General features: G+C 39.4%; 1 protein-coding gene across 2 annotated transcripts in view; it reads left to right on the forward strand.

Moving 5' to 3' along the window:
• Window positions 1-19,271, forward strand: part of usp6nl (USP6 N-terminal like) — a 91,479-nt gene that overhangs the window by 33,763 nt on the left and 38,445 nt on the right. The window contains exon 1 of one of the 2 annotated variants that reach the window (XM_038738822.1): window positions 5,274-5,696. The exons of the other annotated variant lie outside the window; for it this stretch is intronic. Within the exon in view, the coding sequence (XP_038594750.1) occupies window positions 5,621-5,696 (76 nt within the window). The 5' untranslated portion in view covers window positions 5,274-5,620. Of the gene's footprint in view, window positions 1-5,273; window positions 5,697-19,271 lie in introns of those variants that run through there. 2 annotated transcript variants of the gene reach the window in all.

A 19,271-nucleotide genomic window follows, 5' to 3' on the forward strand; every position in this document is an offset into this window, starting at 1 on the left:
GAGAAAAACACCAAATAACCTGTGCAGAGCTCGGCCAATACCCCCTCTTACTAAAAATACAGAAAAGATCAATTAAATTTTACAATCACTTAAAATCACTTAACCCCCAGACATACCATCACAAAGCCCTAACATACCGGGAACTGAAACCAGAGAAGAGTCCCTTCAGCCAGCTGGTCCTGAGGCTCTCTGCAGTAAAAAGCCCACAACAGCCTCAGGACAGCAACAACAGTCAAGCAAATCAAACAAGCAAAAAGAAAAATGTATTGAATACTGGAAAGAAATTACCAAAACACAAAGTAAATTCCAATGTTATCTGACCCTAAAAAGAGAATTCACACTGGCAAATTACCTGAGTACAATAAAATGTCCTAAACTAAGAAAAATGTTGACAACATACAGACTGAGTGAACACAGCCTGGCCATAGAAAAGGGTCGCTCGCCACAGAGTGAGCTCCCAGTGTGACACAGGAAAGGTATAGACAGAGCTGCACTTCCTAACCTCATGCCCTAAATATAAAACACAAAGACAAAAACACTTTGCAAACATTTCCCAAATATACCCCGAATTCGAATTCATATCAGACACACAGAAACTCTCTGTGAGAAATGCCCAAGTGTCAAATAATTGCTGCAAAATATGTCTCCTCATGCCATGAAGTGAGGACAACCAGTGGAACCTCAGACTGATAAATAATTGTACAAAGTTTCACATTATTATTATTTTGGTAATTGTTTTGTTTTTACATTATATATGTAAAAATGTATCATTATTATTTTTTAATCAATTAATACATTTTTTAATTTTTTGTTTATTATTATACACACACACGTTTACAGTATTATCTATTTATTTTACTGTTTAAAAAAATAAAATAAATAAATAAATAAAAAAATATATATATATATATATATATTTTTAACACACATACGCTTTAATTACTTGTGTAATGAAATGTATGGGGTTGATTGTTCTTATGTAGTTTGTATGATGCTTTGGCAATATTGTTGTTACACATTCATGCCAATAAAGCTAAATTGAATTGAGAGAATTTATAATTTTATATGTCTATGAGAGAAACGTGTGTCATTGGTGAAGAACTGTGCATGTTTGTGACAGAGGCATGCAGCTTATTTGAACAGTATGTGTTTTACTCCATGGCTGTTGCTATTGCTACATCACTGCTGCTTCTCTTTGCATGCTGCACTGTCCTTGGGTAGGTGCAGTGCGCGCGCGTGTGTGTGTGTGGTTGTGTATACATGCATGTATGTGTGCTGTCATTGTGTGCATAGCTTCCCGTTCAACATGACAGTGAGTACTATTGGCACGGTGTGTTCATGTGCCTTGAAGGTATGTGATATGTCACTGATCAAGGTCACTTCATCTTCAGTCCGTCTTCTGACCAGCTCGAATAGAGATATGAAGAACATTACTCACCGCAGGGGCAGCTGGCAAATCCATTTTGGATTTGAAACTAGAGAAGAAGAGGAGGAATTGGTGATGGTTTTTTTAGGGGCTACCAAAACGTTTGTCCTTAGTTTTTAGTGCTGTTTTATTGTCGGTTTTTATTTTAGAGCTTTATTTTTTCTTCTTCTTCTTTTTTTTTTTTGTTCATTGTGGGTTTTTTTTTAATGAGTTAAAAAATAGTGTAGTTTTTATTTAGATCTGAGTCATTAATTTTATTTTGTATTTTTTTAAGTGAATTTTTATTTATTTGTTCATATCATTAAAGACTAGTCTGACTATTCATGCCTTCACACATCACGTTAAGTATTAAACCTTTTTAGTATTACTCCAGAATAATATTCTAGTTAGATTAGTTTAGTGTCAACCATATTACCATTACCAGTAGGCTACATCATAAAGACTACATCTGACCCCAAAACCATTGTCTTTGACTGTTTGGGTTGGAAAAGCTTCTGAATCAGCATTTAGACCACAGAAAATTAAGTCTTCATTATTCTAATATTTATGATTGCCTGTAAGAGTCTTATTCCCCATTGAAAACATGTGAAATACTTGTCAGTTACTACATTCAATACGTATGTTGTTTAGCAAAGCACCATTGTGTCAGAACTCAATGACACCAGCTAGATGAAAGGTCAACATCGTGTGTGGAGGACGGCACAAATTGGAAGTATAGATGGACTGATTATAGCAAGATGATGAAGTTAGAGAGGGGAACAGGGAGGAGAGACTGTATGTGGACTGATTAGAGATGGAATAATGGACGGGTGGACAATGAATACGAGAGAAGAAATGGAGAGATGAAAGAAGGAAAGATGAATTTACAGCTAATGAGAGAGGTGGAGAGCTTCCAAACACCATCATGGTGCGTGTACTGTACTACAATATATTGGTTATAATCAAATCTAATCTAATGAAAGGAAGGGAGTCTCGGGTGTACTGCAAGAAATCTCCATATTATCAATCATCTTTGTCTGTAATTGTGCCCTAACAGTCTGGTTTCTAACAAGTTAATAAAGATCTGCCACTGGAGGAAGATTATTTCAACCAATGTCCTATATGAATAAAGCTGTTTCAAAAATTTGCTAGAAATGGAAAACAAAATAAACAGTGTGTTTAGAAGATGGTGAGATTCACCAGCTAGCAGAGGGATGTTTTTATTTGTTTAAAGGGTCACTATAAGAAAGACCCTTTCCTGTTCCTGTCATCCACTTTTATCTGATGGCTTTTGTTGCCATGAGTGACCAAAGCCTGTAGTGATAAGTCTGATCAATCACTTTGTAATATGTGGACTAGGTAGGTTAAGAAACAATAAGAAATGTATGCAAGCATTTAACTACTACCTTCTTGATTTTGTGTCAATATCTTGTTTATAAATTCGGACTTGGTGTGGAAACCCCAAACAGAACGCTTTTGGACTCATAACATGGTCACTTATCAAGTAATGTTACTTAAAAGCACTTTTCAGAATCCGCTTTATTGCCAGGTATGTGTACACATACGAGGAATTTGACTCAGGTTTGTACATTGCTCATACAATAATACAGTAAGACAATAAAAAATAAAATCAGACACAGGCTACAGTGTAGACAACACAAATATACACACATGTCCGGTGGTGAAATGGATCTGCAGTGATGTTTCCTGCCCGTTTCCTGACTCTGGAAATGTATAAGTCCTGAATGGAGGGCAGCTTGGCACCGATGATCTTTTCGGCAGTCCTGACTGTCCGTTGTAGTCTGTCCTTGTCCATTTTGGTGGCAGATCCAAACCAGACAATGATGGATGCACAGAGGACAGACTGGATGATGGCTGTGTAAAAGTGTAACATCCCTCTTTAAAAGTTCAACATCCCCTGTGTAAGAAAAGCAACACAGATATAGAACACACTCAGGCTTTATCTACACTACTACGCTTTCATTTAAAAACGAAAGAGTAAGTGGCCCTTCATCTTAACTGGGCATGTGCACGCCGGTGTAAACAGGAAAAATATTCTCCTCTGCCGTTGCAGAAGATTTGGCAAAGAAAGTACTATTACAATCGAATAACCACAGTAGAGATTGTTTTTGCATGGACAGACAACAAGGTGGAACTGTTACTGAAAGTAACGCGGGAGTATGATGCGACTGTGGTGGCGGAAAACAGTCTAGTTTTCAAACTTCTCCGTTTTAGTCTGGACAGGAGGTGCAAACGCAGCAAAAGTCTGGTCTGCGTTTTAAAACAAAAATGTAGTACTGTGGATGTAGCCTCAGATAAGGAATACACACATTACTAAACTGCACTCCATCTGCTATGCAGCTGTGTGTACACTGCCTGTAGAGAACAGTACATATACAGTATGCATAGTTGTGGCGCTCCCTGCAGGACTTGCATTGGGCATAGTGGTAAAAGCAAGCACGCAGGAATGGTGCTTGCGATGTGTCTTGATGAAACATTCACCATTGTACACCAATCGTGTTTTCTTCTACTTGCGTCCTCTTTCTTTACTTCTTTAAAAGTATGTCGGCTTTCTTGTTGCTGTGTTTTTAAAGTAGGGGGAATAGGAATTATTTCGGGTATCACAGACCAGCAAATCAATTGTCATCAATATTTTAAATCTCTAAAAGCACAGAGAGGTCTGCATCCATGCAGTGGACCTCACACCGGTCCAAATGGTGTTGTGTATTGGGAAAGATAGCAGGGCCTACAACGGATCCCTGAGGAACCCCACATGAGTTACAAGCTACAGAGGATGACAAATTACCCAAACTGACTGAAAAAGAACTGTAAAGCTGTACCATTAATACCAACTACCTTTTAAAGGCAAATAATTCACACATTGTGAATACTTCTTGGTACGTCATAAATTGACCTGCAATTTCTTTGTAATTATCTTTTTCGGCCTTTAAAAGCAATTAAAAAACATATTCATCACAGTAACAGGCATGCTGAGGGGAGTGAAGGTTAAGACAAAGACAGCCTGAAAATATGAGAGGGTGTAACCTGAGGGTGACAGTGTTACACAGTTTCACACACACGTACACACATCTCCTGCCTTTCATTTACCCCTTTACATTCTGCTCATGTTCTTAGCTTCACAGTAAATGTACACGAGAATAAAGGGGTGGGTGACTGAGAGAGGAAGCGACACAATGTGAAGGGGATAGAAGGAGGAGTGCAGGAGAGAGGAAGGGAGGGAAGGAAGAAGATGCTTTGGGTGAGTGAGTGGAAGCGCCCATTAGTAAGAATTTAAAGGATGTGAAGAGAGGACGGCGAGCAAAGCAGCCAGCGTCTGCGGGACTAAGGGAGGAGAGGATGATGGGGAAAGAGAGGAAAAGGGAGTCAGAAAAGCAGATAAGAGACTTGGACAGTTGAAGAGCAGCGTCACCGGTCAACTGTGCATGCATTGATCCACAAGAACCAGGTGTGGTTTTGTCTGCTGGAGCCACGGGAGAGGAAAAAAACGTAAAGGAAGAAGAGAGAAAAAAAAGAGGATTGCTCTGTTCTGCTTCTCTGCTGCTGACGGCCAAATGAAGAGTGTGTGAGAGCACTCCAGCAGAGCGACACAACACACACATCACATGGGAGATGAACACATTCAGTTTGCAGAGAATCGGCGCTGCCAGCAAGCATCCTCCGTTACTTTCAGCAGCTGCCAGTTGTTGAGTTGAGATTTATAGGCTGTTTCATGTGGACCACAGGCAGCATTCGAAGCAGGTGAAGCACTTATCAGGTAGCGTGTGTGTGTGTGTGTGTGTGTGTGTGTGTGTGTGTGTGTTGGCTGTTACTGTACATCTTTGCTTGGAGATATTTTGTAGAGAAAGAGTATCTGAGGACATTTGAACGCCGGAGAGTTTGTAAGCATGTGTTGAAACCTGAAGAAAGAACATCAAAAAGATAAAAGACGAGAAGAAGATTTAAAGAAAAGGCTGTTTGTTTGTTTGTTTGTTTGTTTCGACTTCTGGAGAAGCAGCCAGCTTTCATACTACACCAAACAGATATTTCCTTAAGGATGCTGAAATCAAGATCCCCAGGAGCTGGAAGTCATGATGTGGATTAGGGGATGAGTCCTGAGGAGGAGCCAGGGAGGGATGCGGTTGTTGGGGGTGAGAGGGCAAGAATGGGCTGCCCCTGCCCTGTGGCACATCTGGCTGCCTCTATTGCTGCCTCCCCATGAGCATGCAGGTCCTACAGATCGTCAAGGAGCTGGTGTCGCCGTCCAGACGCAGGGCAGCGGCCAGATTTGGAGGTGCGTGTATGTGCGCTACATCACATCGTTAATCTTGTGACCTATCATAGCCACTGATTGTATTTGCATGTAAAGTTAGACACATACAGGACAAAAATTTGACTCAAAGCATCACAAGAAATACCAGACATCACAAAGTCATCATTGTCCACCTGCTACATCATGGCCATGATGAATTTGCACAATGGGAACAAAATGTGGGGGGGAAAGTTCAATGTGAGGAAAGTGCAGCCGTCCAAAGGATTTATGAGCCCTGAGAATGTTTGTAGGAGGGTTGGACCAATATTAAGGGCTTACAAGTGTTTTATTGAAAATGATTATTGTCCATTGTTGTTGTCGTCCTCTGATACAATGGTCTGCTGTTGGATTGTTCATGAGTGTCAGTCTGTTAAATCAAGAATGAAAGCTCCCTCGCCGTGCTGTCAGGAGCTGTCTGGAACATCTTCATTAGTTTAATGTAGGTTTTAGTGAAGAGGTTTAGCATCATGAATTCTGCATCCAAGGCTTTTCCACTCTGGGGTCAGTTTCACAAAGATTTATTAGACTGATCTGTAGACATAGGCAAGGCTACGTTTTGCTCTTAAAGGTTTCGGAACGCTTGAAACAAACTAGTGCGTAAGTTTCGTCCAACCATGTCTAAAGGCAAAAGTGTTTCTACCCTTTCCAAATGGCCGTACTCAAAGGCAGGATGAAAAACGTGTCGGGATAGACAAGGATAAGAGTACAATGAATTGTACAAACAACCTGTAGCTCATTTTGTTTTTGCCAGCGATGATGTAGATGGAGCATTGAAAAGGCACCAGAGTTTTTAGTGGCAAAAATAACCACTTGGAATATTTTATCTGCTTCACACATTATCAAATAGGCCAGATAAGAACATCCATGTTGCTAAAATCACAACAAGTCTTTTGAAGAAACCAGAGCCTGAGGACTGTTTTCTGGTGTGATGTGTTCTCTTCTAACTACGCTCAGCATTTTTCAAACACTCGTGTTTTCACACATGTATGGGTAGCTGCACAGCTCCCATTTCACACTAGCATAGTTAGCTGTTTATGTCTGGCACTCATGGCCAAACTGTGCAAGTGACACTTTCAATACTTCAGGATTTGGCATGAAAATGGTCCGATTTATTGAATAAGTTAATTATTTTGAGCTCAGTGTCATTGTGTAAAAGGTTAAACTTCTTGCTGTGCCTGTGTGACATTCCCCTGGAGCCATCACTGTAAAAGCTGTATTGCTGTGGGACATGAATGTATTTGTGTGTGTGTGTTGTCCTGCAGCTGCATTTCTCTGGTGTGCAATGAATAATGAAGCATAGTGCCCGGGGTAGTATAACACTCTGTGATCCCTGACCCCTTGTCCTGTCTCCTGATTGGATCAACTTGTATGCAATAGCCTCGATCTGTGTCTACTATTGTTTGTGTTTTGTCAAAGCCACACGTTTATCCAAGTTTATTTGCCCTTGCAGGAGGAAGAAAGCCACAGCTTGTTGACTTCTCGCTTCAGTGCTCTTCGAATAAAAAAAGAAGCCTCTGTATTTCCAGAGGGGTGATTTGCACAAATTTAATGAGGGGTTGATGGGCAGGTAAATTGGTGCTTCTTGCTGATTTCTCCTAAAATGTGTTGTAATTAGGACACTGATGATAATTTATGAAAATATTTCTAGAGTATCTTCATTCTCTCTCATATTACCAGGTATTTGTTTACCTGCGTATGTGTGTACTGTGTGTTTGACTTTACTTAACATAGGTTTAAAAAATGTTTAGAGTGATATTTTTCACCAGTCTTTCTGTCACTGCCCTCTCAAAAAAAAGAAACGTTAGCTTTAGCTCTGTTTGTGCTGTAAAATGGTGGCCTCTCACTGCCATAAAGCAATTCTGCTGCTGTAATAAAGCAATCCATTACATCCCAGCCCTCAAAAGTAGAAGCATTTATGTGATAGAGGCCAGTGTAAAACCTTAAACGCAGAATATACCTGCTCTAAAATCCAAGAAGCTTTTATTCAGGTAGAAAATGCTTGTTCTCTGCCAGCTGGCTTTGATAATGGCTTTAATTTATCAGCTAACCCCACTAGTGCACTCATGGAGGACTAATTAAGCCCCAACTATATGCTGCTCGCATTCCATTGGGAAGTCAATATTTTGGGTAGAAATTGCTCTTGTCCTGAATCATGCTGGTAACGGATAGATGAAAGCAGATGTTACCTTCAGGCATGCAGGTGTTTTATTTTGGGGACAGTGGGCTGATTATTTTTGAGGCGGTGAATAAGGTCAGATATGTCTTCATTTCACGAGGTGCCAGTGATTAAAGTAGCTTAATGTTAAAGCTAAATAAGAACTTAACTGATACGCAGCCTGCTCAGTGATCATTTTAATGGATTCAAGTGTCACCAATACCCTGGGCTGATACACTTTTTTTAAATGTGTTTTTAATAGGACTTGTGAATATTGAATTATCAGTGCTGTACCAGAGTTTGCATAAATTGAGTTTTTCCAGCAGCAATGACAAACTTATCACACTGTTTTTTGTGAATGCTGTTAACGAATCATTGAACTAACATCACCACATTCAATTGCCTTTCTTTAATATGGTAAGGGACTATTGCTGGCTGCAAGTCGAAACCCTGCCTTTTGACATACTGCTTTATGCCAAATCAGATGTCGCTCTTGAGCATTTTGTTAGTTTCGCACAGTGAAACAGAGCACTAGAGAAAGAAAGAAAAAACATTTTGCAGTACAAATATTTTTTTATGTGGATTGAGAAGGATGTTGATTGACGATGAGAAAATGTTTCCACCGCCCTGCTGCAGAGATCTTGTGGGGGAGCAAAATGTTAGGCTACATTGGACCATTTAAAAGTATGGCCTACCTTCTACCTGCAAACTCAGAGCGTGGCCCTGGGAGTTGTGAGTTTAACATGAGGATGTTTCTTTTCTTGTGAGTGTGTTTTGATTCCCCGGCGGCAGCCTGGGGGTGCAACAGGTTTCACTGACTTTTATGGGTACAAGGTGGACAGCGAAGTCTCTAAATAGTCACAGCCCAAAAGAAGTAAGTCAAACAATTTACCCTTTTGGGATGTCTTGTGCTGGTTTCACACACAACACGAAACAGTTTGTTGTGATTTAGTTAGTTTAGAAATAATTGGATCAAACTGATGCCGAAATGACTACCTCATGCTTTGTCAGGTCTGTCAGCAAGATTACAAGCTTACAACTTTAAAAAATGCATGTTTTCCAAGAGTTTGGATTGATCTGGGCTACAACAATAACTGGAATCAAGTAACAGACACATATGAACTTACCCGGTAGTTCAGCTTCCTCGCTTACTTTTCTCCAAGCAATCTCTTGTTGTATCCGGTCAATGTGAAACGTAAAACAAAAGATATGGCTGTCCGTGACATTTATTTGCCAGGTGTACACGAAATTGAACTCTCAGCAGTGCCCTTGGTGTTAGCTGTATTAATGAAAGCGAGTGACATAAATGTCATTTGTTTACAATGTTCCCATTTAGCTACATTGGTAGGTTTTGGCATTTTTAAAGTTCCTATGAAACGGAAACCACAGTGCTATTTGCTTCCGGATATGTACGTGTTTCCTGTTAAAACACAAAGCTAGGGAGGGACTTGTCGCAAATATTGATTGATTGAGGTTTGCAGTAGCCAATAGCGCTGAATTTGTGTTATGCCCCCACACCGTCTTGCAGACTCTGTGCGGACTAGTTCCAGCTCTTGCCTAGTGAACACGGCAGAGGCCAGTTTGACGAGAGGGAATACAGTACAGAGGAGGTTATCTTGCCGGATTTGGAACTTGGAACCCCGGGAGCGGATTCAGCTAACAGGACCGCTAGCAGCCCGGCTTATGTTAACCAAGCTAACTAGTTACGGATGAAGACAGATCGTTGGCAGCGTTTAACAGTTTAGCAAAAACTAAAGCTGTCTGTCCATCCTGAAGCTCTATAACGTTAAATCTTCTCGGTATTGTATTCCCTTTTACATCAGAGGGAGAACCAGAAAATTTTGTTCTCCAACAAATATGATCCAGTTTCACCAAAATCAGTTAATAAAGATGTGTTTTTGCTTTTCATTGGATGCTCAATTAATACACGCCCCTAGTGCAGGATGAGTCATCAAAATTTTAAAATCGTTTTCCAGGAACTGTCAAACTCTAAAATAACATCAAGAATACCTACTAAACAATGTTTTTTTTTATCATTGTTGGGCCAGATGCTGGTGTATTGGTGACAAATGGTGCAAGGCATTATGCAATAAAAACAAATTAACATTGATTTTAACTTTAACATTTTCCCAAACAACTTTTGTGCAGAGAAGATGACTTTTAGAGATTGTTCACTGCAACCCGCTAGCTGGTAACATTGGTGACATATTGACGGTCTGTATTATTTTATAATTATATATTTATAATATACTTTAGTTGATGTTTTGCCAAAGTGCTCTTCCATGGGTGCTGCCATTGTTGTGCGACATCAGACAGGTTTTTCTTCATGAGGTCAGGGTTGATGGATTTGAGTTCCATTGTACTTTTTCTAGTAGGTGGTTGGAAATTTTCGAGTTGTGAGTTGCCAGGAATGCAGCATTAGCATGTCGCAACTCAACATGTCCTGCAACATCAGCTGCTAACAACCAATCAGACCTTCCACCACCATGTATGACATCAGCCCTCCGATCTCCTCTTCTGCTCACACTGTAATCAAACTGAGACAGCCATGATAACCAGCACACAATAAAGTTTTTTAAATTCTGATTCTTTCCCCATAGTGAAAAATATAAAAATTAAGGAAATAGGCTACAATATCACACATAAAGTAATTGAAAACACCCCTTTTCAACACTGCAGTTTTTTCCTTTATTTACATTCTAACAAACTTGCAGTCTTAAGATATTCATAGGAACTCTTAAAAAATATAATTTATGTGGAAACAGCTGCTTGAATCACATTTTTATCAACACGAAATATTCATATTGAACATGATTGAATTATATTAACTCAAATTGTTGACTTATGTTAACTTATGTTTGGCACCTAAAACAACTTATTTAAAGTTAGGAAAAGATGTGTTTATATGTTTAAATATTACACATATCAGCGCAATCATGTGTCTTTGATTTTCAACAGATTGTACGCCCAGGTCTGAGAAACAGGCCACCCAATATAAAATACAGTGTAGAGACTGGCAGTCTTGTGACCGATGGTCTTGTTTGTTTATGTTAACTACTCTAATGTCACTAAGTTCATGTTGTAATGATTTATTGATTTTTAAAATGGTACCAGTGCAACCACTAACATGACCAACATGCACTTAGCCTCCAGCTCTAAACTGCAGCCACTCATGGCACCCGTAGACACCGTTGTGAGTGTGTATTAGACTTGATGACAAGTGTGTGAAAGTTTTTGTGAGGCAGGTAAATGTGTGTAATCAGCTCTAAAGGCACAGACACTTAAACAGAGAGAGAGTGTTTCAGAGACTTCAGCTGCTTTATCGACTGCCTGGGAACGATTCGCACTTTCCATTTGGCTGTCGTCTTTATCTCTGTCCATCGGCCCTGCAGAGGAGTTCACCTTGGCTCTTCTCTCAGCTTGGATCAATGCAGGCAGATTTAGAGATGGCCTCCAACTGATACAGCACACACATATACATAAATTCACACACTCACTGCGGTGCTGAAGGTGCTGTGCTGAGGTGTGATGACTGGGCGTAAGGTGCAGGGTGCTAGCAGATGCTGTTATTGTAAGTCCCGGGATGAGGTTTGAGTTCTGAGAGTGAGTAATATTGCGGCATGTTTGTGAGAAATAGAAAGCACAGTGCCTGTGAGGAATCGGCAGGTTGTGTGTGTGTGTGTGAGTGATAAATGATAAGGCTTTATCAGCAATGACTGTATCTCAGTTATGTACAACATAAAATAACCCAGGTGACATAAAGTCATTGCACTGGCTATTGCAATGGCAGTTTGTTCCACATAGCTTGAAAATCTAACAAAGCAACTTAAAAATGCAACCACTTCCCTGATCATGCTCAAAGAAAACAAAGTTGTCATGTTCATTGTAATAAAGGACGGTGTCTCCCAATACAACAGTCTGGGTCTTATGGATAACAGTGGTTCCCAAACCTTTTCCCTCGGGACCCCTTAAAATGGAGCTATTACGGCTGCAACAAATTGTTCATTCGATTGATCTGCTGGTTATTTTCGTTGATTCATTTATAAATCATTTGCTCTATAACAAGTCAGAAAGTACAGAAACATGGCCATTACAATTTTCTAAGCCCAAAGTGTTGCCATCAGATTACTTTACTGTCAAAAGATGTTTGGTTTTCTTCCACATAAGACAAAGACTAGCATCAAATCCTCACATTTGGCTGATCAACCATTTTTCATTACTAATTTGAATTATTTTTAGAGGCCTTAAGAGGTGCAATTATCCAGGAAGTCACAAAAAATACACTGCTAGAGGAACGGCTGATAAAACAGACATGATTTTGTGCTTATTTTCTCATGACTCTTCAGATTTATCTAGCCTCCCTTTGTTGGGGTCCTGACCTTGGACTCTTTTATGGCTTGTCAACAGAAGGTTGGTGGTTCAAATCCCTAGATCCACTGCAAAAATGTGTGAGAGAAATTAATAAGAACTGCTCTCCCCTTCCACTCTCAAACACTCTGGTGGATCTCTGAATACCCGTAAAGGGAAACAAGTCACTGTATGAATGTGAAGCAGGGAAATATCTTTGGTAGTTAACAAAACTTCTGTCAGCATATTGACTTGTGGCTCATCTACAATAGCCTGCAGGAGCCCCAAGGCTTAAACCATGGCCCTCATTTAAAGCGGTTTGTGCAGTTCACCCTAGAGTAGAGTTTGCCAAGAGAGCCTTGTGTTAGCCTCGTTATAATTTAGGAATTCACCCCATGTTCATTCAAAGAGGATAAACACAACCTGTGTTTCTGTCCAATTTAGGGATTATCTCCCTGTATAGTTGAAACATAGTGTGACATAAGCTGAGCAGTTTGACGAGCCTCCTGAATTTGTACCCCAAATACGATCAAAGCACTCATTAATAATTTCAGCTGCAGCCTCTATAAATTTCATCCCTGATGGAAGTTGCATAGAAGAAAAACGTGTGAAGATAAAAAACCTAACCCCAAACCACTCTGATGCTTATTAATGTGAGAGTTGCAGGGTTTGAGCCAGGATTGTCTGAGACGGGTGTCAAATGAGCCCATTAGCATGTTTCTAGGGAGTCTCCGCTCTTTCAAAGAGGGACATAAACTATACTGAAGACTGTACACCGGTTGAGCTCTACATAGTGATGTGAGAATTGATATCACACATAAATATCGTTATATTCCACTAAAGATATAAGAAGTTAATGGACATTTTAAAATCACAAATAAAAACTTGGGTACATAAAAGAAGGTTCACCAAACAACAAGAAATATCTGCTGTAATGACACATATTTCATCCGTGTATTACATGGAAGTTAATTTCATATTGCTTCAGAGGTATTTTATAGTTAGAAAACCAGATCAGTCTGCTGGAGTTCACATTTAATTATATTCCAACATTAGCTAGCTACATGACTAACATATGAACAGTTACTTCATCATAATAACTTCGTCAGAAAATGGAACCACGTTGTCAAACATGACGTTGGTGTGTGGATATCTACTAGCTATAAACTCCAACAGATGTCAAAACTTTAAGGTCATTTTAAAATGACATATAAAAACAAGTACACCAAATAACCAATAGTTTGTGTTTTATTTAGTTTAGCTAGCTGCTAGAGAAAATGGAACCGTATTGTCAAACTTAATATGTTGATACTGACAAACAACACATTGGTGTGTGTCTTCTGTAAAGGGAGGAGGAGCATAGCAGTTCGGATTTATAACAAGTCTAAAGCAAGACTCAGCTGCTGCCAAACTGCAGGCTTCTCCTGGTCAGCACCATCGGCAACTCAGTATCTCACTGCATTATTCAGCAGCTGTGATACCCCACTCCCCTGTGGCTTCTTACCACTCAACCAAAGGAGGAAAAAAAGGTTTACTCAAATATTCAAACACTGCGCCAGAAGCTTCAAACCAGGACACCTCTTTGTGTTTAGCATAACAACTTGTGAAGCATGTAGAGGCGTTGTGTGGGTGTGTAGGCTCATACATGTGTGTTTATATTTATGTGTGGACCGGAGCTTGAAGGAAAAAACCGCATGCTGGTTTGTTAAGAAGGCGCCGGCAGACAGTCCAGGCCCACCGGTGCCTGCTGACATCCACACTGTAGCAGCCGGGCTAATTGCCGGTCTGTCCTCCCTAAAGGGCAAAGCTGCAGTACACTTTATACAGCTGCTGTCGGCCTTTGTGGCAGAACAGAACGGTTTAATCTCAAAATGCTGGTTTTCCTTCACTGGCCTTAGCTTTAGCTGAACATCTGGGCTTGTTATATATTTTTCACTTCTCGTGTCAGGTTTAGAAGTAATGTATTGATCCCTGCTTGCTGCTTCACACCTAGTCTTATTAAATTATGTATCAAACGACTCTCTGTAGCCCCTCATGCATCATCACTAAGTTTATGCTCAGTCAGTTTCTTCACTTACTGTGGCTGCAAAGAAGTGAAATTGTACCTAGTTTTTGTTGTAATAAATATCACAAGGGTAAAAACAGATTGTATATCTTGAGATGGCAAAAGTATCTTAAGCATAAACAGAATAATTCAGGTTTTAAATTAACAATTTGAACAATATCATCAAATTATCTTTATTCTGAAATGTGATTCTTGTCTTCTGGGATTGTGAATCAATTCAGATTAAAAGAATCTTGTGTGGGTTAATAAAATATCATACACTGAGTGGACTAAAACCATTGACGAATGGCTGGGCACACACTGAACAGGAGTAAGAGCTTGAAAATTGTGCAAAAATACAAATCTTGTGTCAAATTGTCACATCAAGAATTTAATAAGATTCCTGATTTGCACCCCTAAACATCATGATAAGATTCCCAGAAGCTGATCGATGATATTATTGAATTACTGGCCAGCCATACTCCTCCAACACTGGTTTTAATTGGGATGTGTGGTTTGCTAAGAAGAACATATGAGGAGAAACATACTGAATCCAGACTCTCGAGGATTTTGTATTTGATCTTTATTAGATTTGATGAAAGTGGTTACTAGTCTTCCTGGGGTACACATAAATAGAGATAAAAACTAATTTTAAATATCTAACTAAAATCAGAAAAATGCACAACAAACCAAGCCGACAGCAAAAAAAGAAGTGAAATTACTTACAAATCAAACCAAAAAAAAGGTCTTGGCAGCATCAGTCCAAAAGTATCAGTATCAGCCTTTAAAAACATGAACGAGCCAAACATTACTTCTTGTGAAAAAGCCCACAGCGGTGGAACTCCACTACCTTATCTTGTCTTCCTCTGCAGTAAACCCTGCTTATGTAGGCGGTTGTTTTCAGTGCCACCTGCACTGACTTGTCCTGTCTTGTTAATGACAGACTGGTGACGGTCATGATCTTGGCATCAGCTTCTATGCAGCGTCACATGTTGTCAGGACAATCAGCTGTTGTTGGCTCAAACTTCTCAGATTAGTAGGAGATTTTATCGTGGCGTTGTCTGTGCATGTGCCTTTTTATGCGTGTGTCTGTTGTACCACTTTCAAACAGAAATATGTTATACATTGTTCCTGGACACTCAAGCCGTGCCCTAAAAATTTACTAACTAAAAATTTCTGATCAGCTTTTACCTCCTCTTTCCTGTCGATGATCAAGAAACCATTCAGCTTTTGATGCTCTCTGAAATAATGGCGGGGTGAATACGACTAACCACAGAGGCATATTATCCACCATTTGTCATCTGCACATGCGCAGTGCGAGAGGATGGCAGTTAATTAAGTCGACTAGGTGGGACATAGCCTTTAAATCAGCCTCAGTCTTTAATCTAGACAGGGTTTATTATGAGGTTGGGTTTGTCAATCGGAAAAGATAATAATATTCCAGCTTTACATATTACAGAAGTCAATCTGGGTTTAATAACAAGCAGTAGTAGTGGGTGCGTGTTGTTTGCCTGCCAGAGGAACAAGGAAATTACTTCAGACTCTAACCTGAACCAGTGAGGAAGTTGGTCCACTGAGGAACAGTAACTTTTTTTCACTTTCTATGAATGTCTGTCAGGGCTGCAGAGCTTCATCCATCCTGCAACTATCTGCTAAAGATAGTAATACACGTCTTTTGCGCCTGTCATGCAAGAAATGCAGCTCAAAGTGCTTTACATCAAGAGCCAACAATGGGTAACAACTTCAAAGAAAGAGCAGATCATTTAAACAGTAGTTACAATTTTAAAATGCATCTAAAAAGAGAAGGAGCGATTGATGATGTGATTATTATTTCTCTCCTGGGATAACGTGATGGACCTGTGTTTATCTGTCTCTTCCTCTGATCTGTACCCACATTTAGTCTCTTTGAACAATATGACTGCATCTAATTATCCGCCAGGCTGCTGTTTCGCCCACTGACAGACACTTTGATATTGATTAATATTTGCCTTGTGGGAATGTGTGCTGGTGCTGTGGTTGCTGTGCCTGTCCCTGGTCTGTTTCTGCAGTAAAGACATTTGGAGACAATTTAAACTCACTTTCTCTTCCTACAGACATTTAGGGTTTACTGACATACTGTGAAAGGATAGGAAGAAGTGCTGCAATATCCCATAATGCAACACATTCAGCCCATTTTAAGACAGTGTCTTAATACATACGATATGAAAACGTTCAATAATAAGAGGACCTCCACACTTCAAATGTTCCATTTTAAAAAATTCTGGTCTCTGTTTCCTTTTAAACAAGTGGAAAACTTGTTGTTGTTTTTTTTGAAGATGCTAACATATTTACCTCCTCATTTCACCAAGATATTGGTAAAATTGTGTGAATGTGTTTTTTTGGCTTACATGGGTGTGATGAGGCTACTTGTTTGAAATTAGACTTTTACATTTGTTAAATTTGAGCTATTTCCAAAAAGCTGTTGCCCATTCTCAGCATTTTTTCCTTATGCTTTGTGGTTTTAATTTTATTTTGTTAATTTATTCACAGCAACGTTCAGGTTAAAGGTGCTTTTTTTTTTGCTGCTTGTTAGTAGTTTTTGTTTTGCCTGAAGGTGCCAGGATGCCCACTCACCAAACTACTTGTTTGCATCTCAAGATACAGAACTGAAGACAGGAAACGCGTAGGGGAGATAAGTTGCATAAGTGCCAACAAATTTTAAAAATTAGAATGAGGCTCAAAAAGACAGCACATATGAAAGACAAGCAGACTGCATTTCAAAAACCATATTCAGATCATTGTCAGAATATGTTATCTTTAGAATTAAAATGTTAGTTTTGCCGTATTATATCTGTGAAGGTTCTTGGTCATCGAGGTCATGGATATCCAAGGAAGGTTAAAGTTGAGATGTTTATACTTCATGTATCTTAAATCAAAGTTGCCCTTGATTTTAACCTTCCTTGGATTTTGCCAAATTACTCATTTATATTTATATTCTTCTAGGCTGTGTGACAAAGAATAATCCACTATTTGTCCACTGACTCTACTTTTGATGTTGAGTTATTGTTACTGTAGATGTAGTGTTTCATCTGACAAGTGATTCATTTGATCGACTTTTTTATATGTGTTGTCATCGTGGGTTTCAGTATATGATGTATAAATCTCTTTTTCCTGCCTTGGCTGGAGTTGGGAGCATGTTCTCAAATCCATTTAGGTTCAGTTTTCAACTTTTGTAAGTAACTAAAGTTAAATATCTTGACTAAAACTTTATTTAGTTTAGTTTTAATTGAGATTTATATTTTTATTGGCTGAGGAGAAGGAAACAAAACAGTGTTTCGGCAGCCTTATCAAACTTTACAACCTGAAAATGAGATTATCAGCAGGAGATATGAAGTGTTGATTAAACATGTATCTGACACATTTAGATAACATATTAACAGGAGCAGCTTTCTTTGGCACATTCACTCACACTTAAAGAGTGATAACGCAGAACTGCATTTCCTTTACTTTACAAATGATCTTAAGCCACAATCCTGTCTCCTTACGTTTACATAGTATTAAATTCTTTTTCTATTATGTTGTGATGCGAAATATCCAGTAAACGCTAACTTGATTATCTTCACAGGAAAAGTTTTTTTCGAGTGAATGTGCTACATTAATTTACCACACAAGAGTGGCAGTGAGATGGTCGCGGTGGATGGTGGGCATTCAAGATCTAGGGTTTGGACAACAGAACCAGGGTTCATATTCTGAGTCCCACGTGGGTTTATCCTAAAAAGGTTAAAATCAAGGGCAACTGGACTTGGTTGAAGAGACTTGAAGACATTTTGCCTCTCATCCAAGAGTCTTCTTCAGTTCAGACTGACTGGTAGGAAATCCCAGCCATTTAACTTCTGTGGGGTCGTTATCAAGGTGATGGAAACACCTTGGTCCGTTAGTGCTCATGGCTGTTGTAACGACAGTCATTGTGGTCGTTGGAGGCCAAGTCTGAACGACCATCGTTGGCATTGTCACATGTGGACAAATGTGAGCTTTTGTCACCCTCCTGGGAAAAGATGAAAGGACAGCATTGTAATTGGGGGATAAATGGTGTTTTGAGTTAACCAAGACCATGATGTTTCCCTAAACTTATGCCCCGCTCACGCTAGGCTCTCTGATTGGGTCTTAGAAGTCATGCAAAGCAGAAACACAATGCTGCTGACCGGGCTTTAATATAATATTTTTATTAAAATATTATGTACCGTGCAAATAACACTCATCTGCCTACACTTGTACTGTGCCGTATTTACTTTGCAACGACAAAGGAAGCTCTGTTTTCTGCCGCCACACTCCTGTGTTACATTCAGTAACAGTCCCAGCTCCTTATTGGTGCATGAAAAAAAAAAAAAAAGCTTCTTTGCCTGTACTTATTTTTTCTTTCAGCAAATCTTCTGTAACTATAATGTTTGCAAGCGCATGCCCAGTGTACCTGAACGGCCAATAGATGTGTGCGTTTTCAGTCGTTTTAATGTAGACGGAGATCAACTCCCAAACGCAGCTAAAACACTGGTGTGGACGGAGATCGTATTCGTTTTAATTCTCCGTTTGTAAACTAAAATGGAGTAGTGTGGATGGGGCCTTAACAATCCGTGTGCTGCGAGTTCTCAAAAATAAGTGCCAAATCAAAATGATCCAATTTTAATAATGCTGTAATTGCTGAGTGGATTTTGTAAAGCAAGAAATGATAATTTGGCAGAAAACAAATTAATTATGTTGCCAGTGAACATCTTACTAATTCGACATGTTGTGACTAATAACATAACCTTGGAGGCATTACATTTCTTCGAAAATGTATTTGTTGTTGAATATTTGATGCAGATAAACATCTACATAGTTGTGTACATGGCTGACAAGATTGTTAACAGGATGGAAAGAGTTTAATTTTGGCATTTTGCCAAGGTACTCACAGAATTATCTTTAATCAGATGCACTTGATAAGTTGCCTCTTCAACCTATGAAAGAGATTCGTCCGTGGGGACTATAAAAGGATAAG

The sequence above is a fragment of the Micropterus salmoides genome, unplaced genomic scaffold (genome assembly GCF_014851395.1).
Source record: "Micropterus salmoides isolate LMB-PRFRI ecotype aquatic unplaced genomic scaffold, ASM1485139v1 Ms_hic_scaffold_23, whole genome shotgun sequence".
NCBI classification, from domain to species: Eukaryota; Metazoa; Chordata; class Actinopteri; order Centrarchiformes; family Centrarchidae; genus Micropterus; species Micropterus salmoides.